Source organism: Pleurodeles waltl, chromosome 5 (genome assembly GCF_031143425.1).
Source record: "Pleurodeles waltl isolate 20211129_DDA chromosome 5, aPleWal1.hap1.20221129, whole genome shotgun sequence".
Taxonomy (NCBI): Eukaryota; Metazoa; Chordata; class Amphibia; order Caudata; family Salamandridae; genus Pleurodeles; species Pleurodeles waltl.
This window is the reverse complement of record NC_090444.1, coordinates 1,837,612,138-1,837,629,636: the sequence shown is the minus strand read 5'-3', so window position 1 is coordinate 1,837,629,636 and position 17,499 is coordinate 1,837,612,138. Positions and strand designations below refer to the sequence as shown.

Genomic DNA, 17,499 nt, shown 5'->3' with positions numbered 1-17,499 from the left:
GCTTAAAGAACGCCCCTGCCACCTTCCAAACGTTGGTGAATCAAGTCCTTTCTGGCTTGGAGTCCTTTAGTGCAGCTTATCTTGATGGTATTGCTGTCTTTAGCTCCAACTGGCAGGATCACCTGGTCCACCTGAAGAAGGTTTTGCAGGCCCTGCAAGCAGCAGGTCTCTGTATCAAGGCATCTAAATGTCAGTTAGGGCAGGGAACTGTGGTTTCCAGGGACACCTTGTAGGTGGAGGCCAAGTTCAGCCACTCCAACCCAAGATCCAGACTATTCTGGACTGGGTAGCTCCGAAAATCCAGACTCAAGTCAGGGCATTCCTTGGCTTGACTGGGTACTATAGGAGGATTGTGAAGGGATGTGGATCAATAGTGACACCCCTCACAGAACTGACCTCCAAGAAAATGCCCTAGAAGGTAAACTGGACCTTAGAATTCCAACAGGCCTTTGACACCCTGAAACAAGCTATGTGCACAGCACAAGTTCTCAAAGCTCCAGATTACTCCAAGCAGTTCATTGTGCAGACTGATGCCTCTGAACATGGGATAGGGGCAGTTTTCTCCCAAACAAATGATGATGGCCTTGACCAGCCTATTGCTTTCATTAGCAGGAGGTTACTCCCCAGGGAGCAGCGCTGGAGTGCCATTGAGAGGGAGGCCTTTGCTGTGGTTTGGTCCCTGAAGAAGCTGAGACCATACCTCTTTGGTACTCACTTTGTAGTTCAAACTGACCACAGACCTCTCAGATGGCTAATGCAAATGAAAGGTGAAAATCCAAAACTGTTGAGGTGGTTCATCTCCCTACAGGGAATGGACGTTATAGTGGAACACAGACCTGGGACTGCCCATGCCAATGCAGGTGGCCTTTCCAGGTTCTTCCACTTAAAAAATGAAGACTCTCTTGGGAAAGGTTAGTCTCATCCTCTTTCGTTTGGGGGGGGGGGGGTTGTGTAAGGAAATGCCTCCTTGGCATGGTTACCCCCTGACTTTTTGCCTTTGCTGATGCCAAGTTATGATTTTGAAAGTGTGCTGAGGCCTGCTAACCAGGCCCCAGCACCAGTGTTCTTTCCCTAACCTGTACCTTTGTTTCCACAATTAGCACACCCTGGCATCCAGGTAAGTCCCTTGTAACTTTAAGGGCTGCAGCATGTCTTATGCCACCCTGGGGACCCCTCACTCAGCACACACACACTGCTTGCCAGCTTGTGTGTGCTAGTGGGGATAAAATGACTAAGTCGACATGGCACTCCCCTCAGGGTGCCATGCCAACCTCACACTGCCTATAGGTATAGATAAGTCACCCCTCTAGCAGGCCTTACAGCCCTAAGGCAGGGTGCACTATACCATGGGTGAGGGCATAAGTGCATGAGCACTATGCCCCTACAGTGTCTAAGCAAAACCTTAGACATTGTAAGTGCAGGGTAGCCATAAGAGTATATGGTCTGTGAGTCTGTCATGCACGAACTCCACAGCACCATAATGGCTACACTGAAAACTGTGAAGTGTGGTATCAAACTTCTCAGCACAATAAATGCACACTGATGCCAGTGTACATTTTATTGTAACATACACCCCAGAGGTCATCCTGACCGTGACTGCCATACACGCTTCAAAGACCCGACGCCTGGTAAAGACACTGCACCCGCAGCCCCCAGGACCTGAAGGATCCGACCTCCAGTGCAGGAGCGACCCCCAGGTGGCCCTCTCCCTTGCCCAGGTGGTGGCTACCCCGAGGAGCCCCCCCCTTGCCTGCCTGCATCGTTGAAGAGACCTCTTGGTCTCCCATTGAAACCTATTGCAAACCCGACGCCTGTTTGCACACTTCACCGGGCCGCCCGTGCCGCTGAGGGTGTACTTTTTGTGCTGACTTGTGTCCCCCCCGGTGCCCTACAAAACGCCCCTGGTCTGCCCTCCGAAGACACGGGTACTTACCTGCTGGCAGACTGGAACCGGGGCACCCCCTTCTCCATTGAAGCCTATGCGTTTTGGGCACCACTGTGACCTCTGCACCTGACCGGCCCTGAGCTGCTGATGTGGTAACTTTGGGGTTTCCCTGAACCCCCAACGGTGGGCTAACTTGGACCCAACTTTGAACCCTGTAGGGGGTTTACTTACCTGCAAAACTAACAAACACTTACCTCCCCCAGGAACTGTTGAAAATTGCACTGTGTCTAGTTTTAAAATAGCTTATTGCCATTTGTGTGAAAACTGTATATGCTATTTTGCTAATTCAAAGTTCCTAAAGTTCCTAAGTGAAATACCTTTCATTTAAAGTATTGTTTGTAAATCTTGAACCAGTGGTTCTTAAAATAAACTAAGAAAATATATTTTTCTAAATAAAAACCTATTGGCCTGGAATTGTTTTTGAATGTGTGTTTCCCATTTATTGCCTGTGTGTGTACAACAAATGCTTAACACTACCCTCCAATAAGCCTACTGCTCGACCACACTACCACAAAATAGAGCATTAGAATTATCTCTTTTTGCCACTATCTTACCTCTAAGTGGTACCCTTGGACTCTGTGCATGCTATTTCTTACTTTGAAATAGTACATACAGAGCCAACTTCCTACAGACTGTGTAAGTGCTTTACTTACCTGAGAAACTTAACAAAACTTACCTCCCGCAGGAACTGTTGATTTTTGCACTGAGCCCACTTTTAAAATAGCTTATTGCCATTTTAACCTAAACTGTGTGTAATACTGTTTTAAATCAAAGTTCCCTACTTACCTGTGTGAAGTACCTTGCATTTTATGTACTTACCTCAAATCTTGAATCTTGTGGTTCTAAAACAAATTAAGAAAATATATTTTTCTATATAAAAACTATTGGCCTGGAGTTCAGTCTTTGAGTGTGTGTTCCTCATTTATTGCCTGTGTGTGTACAACAAATGCTTAACACTACCCTCTGATAAGCCTACTGCTCTACCACACCGCCACAAAATAGAGCATTAGAATTATCTCATTTTGCCACTATCAACCTCTAAGGGGAACCCTTGGACTCTGTGCACACTATTTCTCACTTTGAGATAGTATATACAGAGCCAACTTCCTACAGTCAGTCTGACTGAAACCCAAGACCTAGGTTGAAAGATCGGAATCATAGCCTGAATGTCTTGGATTCGTTTTCCTGGAGGATAAGCCCGAAATTGCACTGTATGTAGGAGGCTCGACTGGCTTGTAGTGAGTACCAAGGGGTACTTACACCTTGCATTAGGCCCAGGTATCCCTTATTAGTGTATAGGGTGTCTAGCAGCTTAGGCTGATAGATAATGGTAGCTTTGCAGAGCAGCTTAGGCTGAACTAGGAGACGAGTGAAGCTCCTACAGTACCACTAGTGTCACTTGCACAATATCATAAGAAAACACAATACACAGATATACTAAAAATAAAGGTACTTTATTTTTATGACAATATGCCAAAGTATCTCAGTGAGTACCCTCAGTATGAGGATAGCAAATATACACAAGATATATGTACACAATACCAGAAATATGCAGTATAGTATTAGAAAACAGTGCAAACAATGTATAGTTACAATAGGATGCAATGGGGGTACATAGGGATAGGGGCAACACAAACCATATACTCCAAAAGTGGAATGCGAAACACGAATGGACCCCAAACCTATGTGACCTTGTAGAGGGCCGCTGGGACTGTAAAATAACAGTGAGGGTTAGGAAAATAGCCCACCCCAAGACCCTGAAAAGTGAGTGCAAAGTGCACTAAAGTTCCCCAAAGAGCACAGAAGTCGTGATAGGGGAATTCTGCAGGAAAGACCAACACCAGCAATGCAACAACAATGGATTTCCAGACTAGAGTACCTGTGGAACAAGGGGACCAAGTCCAAAAGTCACGATCAAGTCGAGAGTGGGCAGATGCCCAGGAAATGCCAGATGTGGGTGCAAAGAAGCTGCTACTGGATAGTAGAAGCTGAGGATTCTGCAGGAACGACAAGGGCTAGAAACTTCCCCTTTGGAGGATGGATGTCCCACGTTGTGAAGAGTTGTGGAAAAGTGTTTTCCTGTGGAAAGACCGTAAACAAGCCTTGCTAGCTGCAAAGCTTGCAGTTGGGGTTTTTGGATGCTGCTGTGGCCCAGGAGGGACCAGGATGTCACGAATTGCGTGAGGGGACCGAGGGGGCATCCAGCAAAACAAGGAGCCCTCTCAGAAGCAAGCAGCACCCGGAGAAGTGCCAGAACAGGCACTACAAAGTGGAGTGAAACGGTGCTCACCCGAAGTTGCACAAGAGAGTCCCACGCCGCCGGAAGACAACTCAGGAGGTCGTGCAATGCAGGTTAGAGTGCCGTGGACCCAGGCTTGGCTGTGCACAAAGGAAATCCTGGAAAAGTGCACAGGAGCTGGAGTAGCTGCAAAACACGTGGTTCCCAGCAATGCAGTCTGGCGTGGGGAGGCAAGGACTTACCTCCACCAAACTTGGACTGCAGAGTCACTGGACTGTGGGAGTCACTTGAACAGAGTTGCTGGATTCAAGGGATCTCGCTCGTCGTGCTGAGAGGAGACCCAGGGGACCGGTGATGCAGTTCTTTGGTGCCTGCGGTTGCAGGGGGGCGATTCCGTCGACCCATGGGAGATTTCTTCGGAGCTTCTAGTGCAGAGAGGAGGCAGACTACCCCCACAGCATGCACCACCAGGAAAACAGTCGAGAAGGCGGCAGGGTCAGCGTTACAGTGTCGCAGTAGTCGTCTTTGCTACTTTGTTGCAGTTTTGCAGGCTTCCAACGCGGTCAGCAGTCGATTCCTTGGCAGAAAGTGAAGAGAGAGATGCAGAGGAACTCTGATGAGCTCTTGCATTCGTTATCTGAGGAATTCCCCAAAGCAGAGACCCTAAATAGCCAGAAAAGAGGGTTTGGCTACTTAGGAGAGAGGATAGGCTAGCAACACCTGAAGGAGCCTATCAGAAGGAGTCTCTGACGTCACCTGCTGGCCCTGGCCACTCAGAGCAGTCCAGTGTGCCAGCAGCACCTCTGTTTCCAAGATGGCAGAGGTCTGGAGCACACTGGAGGAGCTCTGGGCACCTGCCAGGGGAGGTGCAGGTCAGGGGAGTGGTCACTCCCCTTTCCTTTGTCCAGTTTCGCGCCAGAGCAGGGCTAAGGGGTCCCTGAACCGGTGTAGACTGGCTTATGCAGAAATGGGCACCATCTGTGCCCATGAAAGCATTTCCAGAGGCTGGGGGAGGCTACTCCTCCCCTGCCTTAACACCTTTTTCCAAAGGGAGAGGGTATAACACCCTCTCTCTGAGGAAGTCCTTTGTTCTGCCTTCCTGGGCCAAGCCTGGCTGAACCCCAGGAGGGCAGAAACCTGTCCGAGGGGTTGGCAGCAGCAGCAGCTGCAGTGAAACCCCTGAAAAGGCAGTTTGGCAGTACCCGGGTCTGTGCTAGAGACCCGTGGGATCATGGGATTGTGCCAACAATGCCAGGATGGCATAGAGGGGGCAATTCCATGATCTTAGACATGTTACATGGCCATATTTGGAGTTACCATTGTGAAGCTACACATAGGTAGTGACCTATGTGTAGTGCACGCGTGTAATGGTGTCCCCGCACTCATAAAGTCCGGGGAATTTGCCCTGAACCATGTGGGGGCACCTTGGCTAGTGCCAGGGTGCCCACACACTAAGTAACTTTGCACCTAACCTTTACCAGGTAAAGGTTAGACATATAGGTGACTTATAAGTTACTTAAGTGCAGTGGTAAATGGCTGTGAAATAACGTGGACGTTATTTTACTCAGGCTGCAGTGGCAGGCCTGTGTAAGAATTGTCAGAGCTCCCTGTGGGTGGCAAAAGAATTGCTGCAGCCCATAGGGATCTCCTGGAACCCCAATACCCTGGGTACCTCAGTACCATATACTAGGGAATTATAAGGGTGTTCCAGTATGCCAATGTAAATTGGTGAAATTGGTCACTAGCCTGTTAGTGACAATTTGGAAAGAAATGAGAGAGCATAACCACTGAGGTTCTGGATAGCAGAGCCTCGGTGAGACAGTTAGTCATAACACAGGTAACACATACAGGGCACACTTATGAGCACTGGGGCCCTGGCTGGCAGGGTCCCAGTGACACATACAACTAAAACAACATATATATAGTGAACAATGGGGGTAACATGCCAGGCAAGATGGTACTTTCCTACAGTCCAGGACCGCTCTGATGAAAGGGAGCGACTGAGAGGGCGTCAGGTGTGACTTTGGCACGTTTATAGTGAACCCCAGCGTGTGCAGGAGGTTCGCCGTAGTCTGAAGGTGGGAGACGACTTTCAGGGGTGAATCCGCCTTCAACAGCCAGTCGTCGAGGTAGGGGAAGACTGAAACCCCTAACCTGCGCAGATGAGCTGCAACCACCATCATCACTTTCGTGAACACCCGAGGGGCGCTGGTAAGGCCGAAGGGGAGCACAGTAACCTGAAAGTGCTTGTGATCTACCACGAATCGTAGGTAATATCTGTGGGCAGGCAGGATAGGGATGTGGAAATAAGCATCCTGCAAGTCCAATGCTACCATGCAGTCTCCTGGGTCCAAGGCAGACAGAACCTGAGCCAGGGTGAGCATTTTGAATTTCTCCTTGTTGAGGAAGTAGTTTAGGTCCCGAAGGTCTAGGACAGGACGTAAGCCCTTGTCCTTTTTTGGTATCAGAAAGTAGCTGGAATAACAACCACAACCTATTTCTGGTACAGGGGCCTTTTCTATAGCTCCCTTGGCCAAGAGAGATGAGACTTCCTGGCGGACAAGTGCCAAATGATCCTCTGGAAGGTGATTGAAGGATGGTGGCATGGGTGGTGGAGCAGATAAGAAAGGGAGGGAGTAGCCTTTTAGAACGATCTGCAAAACCCACCTCTCCGTGATGATATTTTCCCAGTGAGGCAGGTGATGGCGAATCCTGCCACCAACTTGATGGGAGTGAGGGGACGGACTAGGAGGCTTTGGTGGCTGCAGCGGGGGCAGAGGTGGACTGGGCAGACCTCTGGTTCCCTGTCCCATGGCCACATGGGATTTCACATCCCTGGCCACACATAGGCTGAACAGCGTGTGAGGTATGGTGGCTGGGTGGAGGACGCGACACGGAGCCCCTTCCGTGGCCACGAAAGGGGCAAAAAGCGGACTATGGTGGGCGAGGGGCAGAGGAAAGACCGAGGGTTCGAGCCGTAGCCCTGGAATCCTTGAATCTCTCCAAGGCCGAGTCTGCTTTGTCTCTGAAGAGACAGAAGCCATCAAAGGGCATGTCCATGCGTGACTGTTGGACATCCCCAGAAAAACCAGAAGTGCGCAACCAGGCATGGCATTGTAAGGTCACCGTCGTAACAACCGATCTGCCCAGAGAGTCGGTCGTGTTCAGCCCACAATGGATTGTGAACTTTTCCGCATCTCACCCATCGTTCACAGCTTAGGAGACGATAGCATGGGCCTCCTCCGGTATGTGGGGCAGGACTTGCGCAACCGTATCCCACAAAGAGTGGGTATAGTGGCCCAAAAGGCATGCCGTGTTCACAGACCGCAGCGCGAGACCAAAGGAAGAAAACTTCTTGCCAAACTGTTCCAGCCTTTTGGATTCCCTATCCGGAGGTGCGGAAGGGTATGGCCTGAAGAAGAGGCAGCCTGGATAACAAGACTCTCAGGCGTGGGGTGTTGGGACAGGAATGTAGGGTTGTTCGGAGCGGGCCGATGGCGGCGTGCGATAGTCCTATTCACAAGAGCCCCTGTGTTGCATTTGGACCATGTACCATGCAAGGGCATCATTAAACGGCCAAAGGGGTTCTGAAGTAGAAGCCCGAGGCTGAATCACCTCAGTCAGGAGATTAGACCTGACCTCAACAGTGAGAAGCTCAAGACCAAGGACCTCAGCTGCCCTACCGACTACCATAAGTTGCTCCCTCCGTCGTAGCCACGGTAGGAGGAGACAGCATGCCAGCGTCAGGAGAAGTATCCAGACCACTGGCTTCGCCCAATTCCTGAGCCCAGTCCATAGCAGGGTCATCCTACCCATAAGAAAAAGGGTCTGAAACCGACAGGGGCGAATAAGCCCCATTGAAGCTAAAGGCGACGTCAGCTGACGCCGCTCCTACTCCGAGTCATCGGAGATAGGAATTGGGTCGACATCAATAGTGGGCACCACCGCCGTCGGGAGCGTTGATAACCGACCAGGCGCCGGGGAAGGTCTCAAGGGTGGAACCGGTGGCGGTGCGAATCCGCGCACAGATCCGGAGGTGACCTCAGTGGCCGGAGCGGAAGCTGCCGGCGCAGAACCCGAAGTCCCCTCAGCCGAACCCCTTGGCCCAAAGACGCTGTATCGAGGTCCGACCACCCAAATATGAGGCGCATGGCCTCATAAAACTCTTTATGCTGGGCGGGGGTTGCTTCGGCTCCGGGAAACTCAGATAAGTGCGGAGCCGACGCAGGCACTGAGAATGGAGGCCTTGTGCGTGGACGCTCTTCCTACGTCGCGTCAGCCGAGCGATGGGGCGAAGTCGGACAGCAATGGGACTTCTTCGACTTCTTCTACTTCTTACCTTGACCCCAGGATTTAGAAGACGACGAGTGGTGATGACCCCACGACCGATCTCGAGACCTTCCTCTCGAGCGGGACCGGGACCTACGCAGAGACGAGGGCCGGGCCGCCATTAGCTTTAGGGACCGCTCCCTTAAAGCCTTCGGGTGCATGGCCTGGCACTCTGAGCACGACTTTGGGTCATGGTCGCGCTCGAGAGACCACAGACAAACCCGATGAGGATCCGTCACCGACATCATCCGATGACAGTCCTTGCGTGGCTTGAACCCGGTCTTCAGGGACATCCTCGACGCACCAAAGTTTCACAGAAAAAAGTCGACAAAACGGTCGAATTCAGCCAAAAAATAGCCAGGGTAGCTCTTCTCCGGATCAGCGCGTGGCGCGGAAAGAAAAGAACTGACGTCACTGAGCAAGGGAGGCGTCTATATATTACTCCCGATGTCATCATGGCGACCACGACGCCAACGACGCCCGTGGAGTCGACCGACGCCACCTGCCGACACGCAAGGGTATTGCTCGACGAAAAATCTCCAGATCCAATCTGATGCCTGGGGGAAATTCTAAGGTAAGGAGTCTGCAACTAGAAGTCTCTATCAGATATACGGACTGTGCACATCATTTCGGAGCAGAAGACGCCAATGGTGCAACGTCACCTACTGGCACCAGGGTTAATGCTTGAAAAAACTTCCAGATTCAGTTTGATGCCTGGGGAATATTATAAGGTAAGGAATCTGCAGCTAGAAGTCTCTATCAGAAATTCAGAAAAAAAGATGCAGACACATTAGAGCTTCTGTGAAACATTAATGCAACTTGAAGTGGCAAAAGTATCACTAAGGATTCAATTTTGTACATTATCATCTGTCACATTAAAAGCAGAGCAACAGTCTCAATGTGATCATAACCACTTGTCTCACAGCATTCACCAAAGACAAATAAGCCTAAATAAAAGGGAAAGCAGCTACGCCAATAAACAAGTATGCCACAATGACATGGCCATTGCAGCCATGTCATTTTGTAGATGCATGCATGCGCAACTACAAAATGATACACTATTTGTTTATTTACTAATTTGAAATGGATTGGTAAATAAAGCAAAATATAATTAGCATTTGCAATGCAATAGGTCTCGCATTTGCGAGAGTTAGAGCTATTGGCAATGTAAATGCATAACTGGACTTTTCTTGCCACATAAATTGGTCAATCCTGCCACATAATCTGGTCCTCTCTGCCACATAATTCCAGTGGCCCTGCATATAACTAAAGCACATCCATTTACCTTCTTCCGCTATCTGCAGCAAAACATGAAAATGTTGCCAATTAACATACTAATTTAAATTTGCCATGCTAATTAGAATAGAATAGTACTTTCACCGCCCCACCATCAGAGTTGCTGGCTGACTAACAGAAACGCTGGGGGAAGACTACAAGTAGAAATATTGAAAAGGATGTGCGAAGAGGCACGCAATGTAAACAAGTCTAACATAACATAGCTTTGTGTACCTTTTTGCCACTTGTGTTGGCTAAAAGCCCAGAAATAAAAAAAACGCATTATTTTGCATGTGATTCATTGAACTTTAACATTAAGCTATGTCATTTTGCCAACAAACTAGGCTGTGTTAAAAAGGACCCAAATATTGATAAATAATTATCTTTGTTTACATTGACCACTGGGCGACCTTGTTCCCTGGCTTAGTAAACTGCAGAGCAGCTTCCTTTCAGAAATTTGATATATCCTGGCTCCAGCAAAAAATACAGTGTGTCTTGCACCACCACATGTGATCCTACAGGTCTATGCATAAAAAAAAAAAAAATGAGTTGAAGGTGACTGGGGTGTTACTAGTGGCTACAACACAAAAAAGATAAAAAGACATGAAATTCAGGTGTTACACAGCTACCTTATTTTAGGCTCCCAACTAATGCTAATTTAACCTTAACCCTCCCCATGCTATACACTGTTTATAAATAAATTGATTATCTGACTACAATACATATATTCTTTTGTTTTGTGGCAGCGAAGGGTTTCTGATTCCTGTGACCTTTTGCCATGATTTCCATGCAACACTAAAGCATGCATTTGTCTATAAATCAACAGCTCCCGTTTGGTGGGTGAACTCTCAGACGCCTTAAAGCGATGTACTGCGGCGCAGCACTTCACAATGGAGTGCAATGCTAGCCGGCTCCGACCATGAGAAAGGAAAAATAAATCCCATGCTTCTTTCCTGAAGAGACGTAAAACACAGCACGTGCAGTGCCAGAAGTCCCAGAGACACAGGATGTGTAAAAAGGAAGAAGCAGCCACCAGACCATCACACACTGTAACAGGAGGAAGCGTGACACAGTGTGATGGTCAACAAAAATGTTCTCTCAGTGAAATTGCCTGGGAGGGAACTAAGCACACAAAGGAAGGGACATTTAGAAAAATGCACCAATAAAAAAAGAAGCATTTAAGACAAGCACAACTAAAAACGAATGGCAAGAGAGGGCATGGTTAAAAGCTCACAGGCTGAATACAACGGCCCGTATTTATACTCCGTTTGCGCCGAATTAGCGTCGTTTTTTTCGACGCAAATTCGGCGCAAAACTAACGCCATATTTATACTTTGGCGTTAGACGCGTCTAGCGCCAAAGTATGAAGAAAGAGCGTCATTTTTTAGCGTGAACGCCTTCCTTGCGTTAATGAGATGCAAGGAAGGCGTTCCCGTCTAAAAAAATGACGGCGACGCAAATGCGTCGTATTTATACTCCCGGGCAAAAATCACGCCCGGGAGGTGGCGGGTCAAAAAAAAACGCATTTGCGCCTGAATTTAACGCCTGGGTCAGGGTAGGCGTTAAGGGACCTGTGGGCTCAGAATGAGCCCACAGGTGCCCTCCCCTGCCCCCAGGGACCCCCCCTGCCACCCCTGCCCACCCCAGGAGGACACCCAAGGATGGAGGGACCCATCCCAGTGAAGTACAGGTAAGTTCAGGTAAGTATAATTTTTTTTATATATTTTTTTTTTTGGTGGCCTAGGGGGGCCTTATTTGTGCCCCCCTACATGCCACTATGCCCAATGACCATGCCCAGGGGACACAAGTCCCCTGGGCATGGCCATTGGGCAAGGGGGCATGACTCCTGTCTTTACTAAGACAGGAGTCATGAAATGGCGTCTGGGCGTCGAAAAAATGGCGCAAATCGGGTTAAGACGATTTTTTAGCGTCAACCTGACTTGCGCCATTTTAAGACGCCCTAACGTCATTTTTTCCCAACGCCGGAGCTGCCTGGTCTACGTGGTTTTTTTCCACGCACACCAGGCAGCGCCGGTCTGATTGCGCCGTCTAACGCCATTCCATAAATACGGCGCCCGCATGGCGCTTCAGAATGGCGTTAGACGGCGCAAAATTTTTTGACGCTAAACTGCGTTAGCGCAGTTTAGCGTCAAAAAGTATAAATATGGGCCAACATGTCTTGCAGACAGCGCTGTGGGCTGACTACACTCAACCTAAAAAGTAGTTTGAAAGTAATTTTTTTGAAGGCAGAGGGCCTGACCACAATTTGCTGCCCGGTACTCCCCTGAAAAATAAAAAATAAAAAAGACTGGTGGACTGAGCGCAACGGTTCAGAAGGTGGAGCAACGGGGAGGGGTAAAGCAATATTGACGACAAGGGGTGAGGCACAAAAGTGAGAGAGCAACATGGAGCTGGGAGGGGAAGAGCACTTGGGCAAGAGAGAGCAATACAGGAGAAGTACATGACAAGAGATAGCAACACGCAACACAGTGAATAGAAGCACACAAGAGAGACGGATGGGAAACATTGAATGCTTAAGCAAAACAAAAAGTTTCCTAAAGGTGAAAAGTGGAAGGACACAAGCAGAGCAGCTATGTTTCAGGAAAGGGACAAACAGAAGATGGACTAGGCACGCCATTGAAACTGAAGAAAGCAAATGAGAGTAAAAATTAAGCCAACCAATGTTAAGCAATGGGTGTGCCTTATGCCCTTTTAAGCTCTGGCTCCAGTGCAGCCGGGACGGTGTTGTTAAGATTCACTGAGGTTCTAAAATTCAGATGCCTAAAAAATGTTTTTTTCTGGACGATTGCAGTCAAAAAGACAATAAAAATAGTAAGAATTCTGCTTCAGAGAAAGAGTTTCCTAGGAAATGTGATCAACTGCAACATGCGAGCAATAGGAGATGCAGAGTGTTTTATGCAAACAGGACAATGTTCTACATTAGTCTACTTTGAAAAAGAAAGTTCCCTTCAGGAGTACAGTTAAATGTAAAACACACATGTAAATTGAACGTCTTATTTAGGTGAAAATGAACAGAATAACTGTAGCAATCTACCTGTATTGTATGTGGATCACTAGCTTGTCCAAGAATTTCAAGAAGAACAGGGTCAGAAACAAAGAAGAATCGTGGAAACAGTAACCGTTTCTTTTCCAGATACCTTAAATAAAATCAAGAGGAATATTAATACATACATTTTGCATGATTATGAGTACATTGCTTGCCTAACAGCACTAGTAATTTTCTAATGACCAAGATGCTTTCATTAATTTTGCGGCCTGGAAATAATTTTATTTAGTCTTTATAATGTCTGATGCTTCTCTGTCTTGGCATTAAATGTGATTATGATAAAGCAAATCGAAGTTGAGTCCAGTGGATCCTCAATTGGTTTACAGAGGCAAAAGTAGATAATCCGAACGCTCTCGTTTGTGGTAGTCTGGGAGAGCAGTTAGACTCAGAGGGCAGTGCTAAGCATTTGTTGTGCTCACAGAGGCAATAAATGAAACACACACTCAAAGAATAGATCAGAGACCAAACTAGAAAAGAACACTTCTTTGTATATAAGTTTTGAAAGCAAGAACTTTGTTCACAAGTAAGTACTGTTTTTGTTATAAATTTTCACAGGTAAGTAAAACATTCAAACCTGTGCGCTTTTACGCACAATGCAATCCAATGGAAGGAAAAGTCAGTGATGCAAAGAGATACTTACAGTCAGTTTCAGGGGTTCACCTTCTGACTTTGGAGTCATAGTGGGCCAAGGTCCAAAGTACTACCAGCAGTTCTTCTGGAGGTGCCTGAGTTTTATCAGGATCAGGGTGCTGGTGAGGCTGTAGCTGGGCGCGCTAGGGTCTGTAGTATTCTGTTTGTAGAAAAACTTTGATGTATGTAAAATGTATTTCAAAGGTTAAGTTATTGTACCTTGTCTCTTTTCTTTTTGTTTATATTTGTTATGTAAAATTGTATCTTCCTGCTTCTCCTGCTCTTAGAACGGTACTGCCTAGAATGTTGGATTTGAGGCAGTTGAAGAAGGAGCAGAGCAGGAGTGGCTGGAGTTTTTATACTTCCTGACTCAAATAAATAAGCAAGTATATTTACGCTTCAAATTGGCATTTTACTTCTTGGAATAGTTCATTTTTGGCGACGAGGATGGGATGTGCCCTATGGAACTCCAGCGCTCAAGATTTTGAACTTTTATTATTTCCTGGATCTGTGTTATGTTGTGAATATTTTTGTTTATACTTATACTTGTTGCGGACTCCTCTTTACCGGAGGTTACATTCCGGACTCTGTGACCTCCTGGATTTTATTTTTACTTTCATATTTGAACTTTTAATCCCTTTGGCGTTTAAACCCAGTGTTTAAACCCAGCGCGATCCGCTCTGTTCTGCATTGCCGGTTTCCTTGGCAACTGCTGGAGATGAAGGGATTTCCTCTCTGCAGGCGGTTGGATACCCACGTAGAGTCTGTGTTCGCTGTAGGCAGACATTTACATTTCAGAGCTTCCAAAGCCGCCGCTGTGGGTGATCTCTGTTTCAAACTGTGGCATCAGCGCGCATGTAGGAATAGCTCATCAGAGCTCAGTGTTTACTTTGGCTGCCTGCCAATAAAAGGGTGTTCAATGGAGTTTGGCAACAGAAGAAGGGATTTAAGGGAGTGTGACATTGTTTTGGCTACCAGCCAATATTTACATTTCGATGTTCCTGGAGCCGCACAAGCACAAGCAAGATTAGCTCATCGGAGCTTGGTATTTACTTTGGCTGCCTGCCAACAAGAGTTTCCAAGTGTTCAACAGAACTTGATATGTACCTGCTTCTCAGTGTTTATCGGAGATGGGTATTTATCTTGGCTTTCGGCCAATACTTGTATCTCAGCATTGAGGTTCTGTTGCTAGGCAGCCCAAGCTTTAGCAGCTTCAAAAGCAGATGTTTTAAGACTTTTTTTTCTTTCTCTATTTATTTTCTGCTATCTATCCTTTTGCTATGCTCTGCTCTGTTACAGGTGTTTATTAAGAATCAAAGCAGTCTTACATCTTAAGGGTAAAATTTAAGTAAGGGTATTATTTTTTCTCTCTCCTGTTACAAGCATGCAGAATATAACACCGCCTCCATTTTTCTTATCTTTACCTGGTGATCCACCTATACCGTGGAGTAAATGGAAAAAGGTTTTTCATAAGTATATTCGGATTTGTGGCAGTAATTTGTCAGCAGACCGGAAAACTTCCATTCTCCAACATTGTCTAGGTGCAGAAGGTCAGGAGATTTTGGGGAACTTACCAGTAATTGATTCACCAGATGGAGCGGAAGGCAATACAAATTTGAATGAGTTTGAAGTAACTTTGCTCAGATTAGATAGACACTATCTCCCCAAAGTGTCTATTATCTTACAGAGGTATTACTTTGGTAAATGTAAGCAAAGTGAAACTGAAACAGTGGAGGATTTTGTGACTAATTTGCGTAAATTAGCTGCCCAGTGTAAATTTGGTGACTCAATGGAGGAGCGCATTAGGGACCAATTTATGCTGGAGTGCAAGAGCGACAAGATTAGAGAAGCCTTGTGGTCCAAAGGTGATCCGAATCTGGATGAAGTTATAATGGTGGCACAGCAAATTGAACATTCTTAACTTTGCATGGAAGACTTAAGAAAATCCAAAAATGCCTTGAGGGGTATCCAGTTAGTTGAAACCAAGGTGGCAACAAAGAAACCAACAGGATCGTTTAAATCAAAATTGTTATGCTATAGGTGTAATTCTTCATCAAACTTAGCTAATAGCAAGGATTGTCCAGCATTTAACATGTAATGTAAAAAATGTGTTAAGAAAGGGCATTTTGCTAGATGCTGCAAGTCAGGTGAGAAGAAAGTGGTGAAAGTGAATGAAATTGAGTATGCTTGCAGTGATGAAGAGGAAGAAAAGTTGTTTGTGTTACAGGTTGTTAATGATGTAAATTGTATTGCCAGAGTTTGCTGTGATTATCCTATTGATGAAGTTGATGTAAATGGGATCAAGGTTTCCATGATGATGGATTCAGGCGTAAAGTTAACCCTGATTTCTGAGTCAGATTATTTGAAATATTTTGTCAACAATGTAACTCTTCGTCCTCCGGATGTGATGCCGTTTAGTTATGGTGGAAAACCTATTGAGTTAAGAGGGTATTTTGAGGCTAAGATCACGTTCTGAGGAAACGTAATTGAAGGAAAAATATATATTCCTGTTGTGGGTGACACGATTTTGGGATGGCCTCATAAAAAATTACTTAATATTGTATTGAACCCTAATGCAACCCCTCAAGTTCAAGTTCAGAAGGTATGTACGTGTATTGCTACATGCACTACGTGTAAGGTAAACAGTGGTGCAGGGTGTGGACCATTGGCCTCTGCTTCCATTGGCCTTCGCTTCCATTTTGGTTCACGACTCCATTTTGTCGAGTCTGGTTCTGTGCGTAAGGCACTGTTCAGTGTTTTTCCACAAGCTTCGGCAAGCTGCAGGGTGGGGTGTTTTTCTGCTCAACTTCGCTCCATCTGCCTGATACGAAGGGCGCTATTTACATTCCACGAGCTATCAGTTAGGACAACAGGGGGATGCGCCTGTACTCAAGGAGGAATGCAAGCTTCACCTTGGAGCCCTCTCCTGGGAACCTGGCCCGTTCTGAGGAGACGTCTCGAAGGGTGAACAAGGTACCGCCGATTGCACAATTTGCACAAAAGGAGGGGGTCTTTTTCTAGAAAAGACTCCTGAGCGTTAGTAAATACTATAAAGGTCAGGAGCCTGGATGGACTGGTTTAGGAACTCTCTTCTGGGTTAGACGCAACGCCAGGAGGACTGATTGTCCCGAAGGAGACTCCCTGTGCCAGTCGATTTGGGTTCCCCGGCTTGGTGTGCGGCAGAGGGATGCAGAATCTCTTTTCGGTGAAGCCTTTCAATTTATAAGCATTGAAGTATATCGTGTTTGTGTGTGTTATATGCACTTATTCTTGCAGTTATTTTCATGCTATGAAGCATTGAAGTATATTGTGTGTGCGTGTGTTATATGCACTTATTCTTGCAGCTATTTTCATGCTATTCTTCATGATATCACAGAGTGCTTATATTCTCACCATTATTCTCATGTTATTCTCTTGATATATATATATATATATTAGTGTGGTTAGTTTTGCCATATGAGAACTTGCCCCTTAAATAAACTTGATTATTCTACTCACTAAGGTGTCTGAGAGTGATTGCTTTACATTGTGCCTCAAACTATCCTGAAGTGCATAGTTCTGTTATTCTGAAGAGTGAAGCAACACAGTACGGAGGGTGAAGATCTCAAGAATGAATTTCCTGAGTTTTGTTTCCAGTAAAATTAGGTGTGTAAAGGGCTACAAGCATCGTATTGTACTTAAGAAAGGAGCAATACCTGTAGCGTGCAAAGTTAGAAATATTCCCTTTAGTGTGAGGGACAAAGTGTGAGAAGGTAGCCTCTTTCTAGCCTTGTTACCCCCACTTTTGGCCTGTTTGTGAGTGTATGTCAGGGTGTTTGTCACTGTTTTCACTGTCTCACTGGGATCCTGATAGCCAGGCCTCAGTGCTCATAGTGAAAACACTATGTTTTCAGTATGGTTGTTATGTGTCACTGGGATCCTGCTGGTCAGGACCCCAGTGCTCATAGGTTTGTGGCCTATATGTATGTGTCACTGGGACCCTGTCACACAGGGCCCCAGTGCTCATAGGTGTGC

At 46.6% G+C, this 17,499-nt stretch overlaps 1 protein-coding gene across 1 annotated transcript in view; it reads right to left on the bottom strand.

Annotated features, from left to right (window-relative positions):
• Positions 1 to 17,499, bottom strand: part of DNAH8 (dynein axonemal heavy chain 8) — a 9,979,189-nt gene that overhangs the window by 4,240,902 nt on the left and 5,720,788 nt on the right. Inside the window, exon 43 of the mRNA XM_069236651.1 lies at positions 12,844 to 12,946. Coding sequence (XP_069092752.1) covers positions 12,844 to 12,946 — 103 coding nt within the window. The remainder of the gene's footprint in view (positions 1 to 12,843; positions 12,947 to 17,499) is intronic.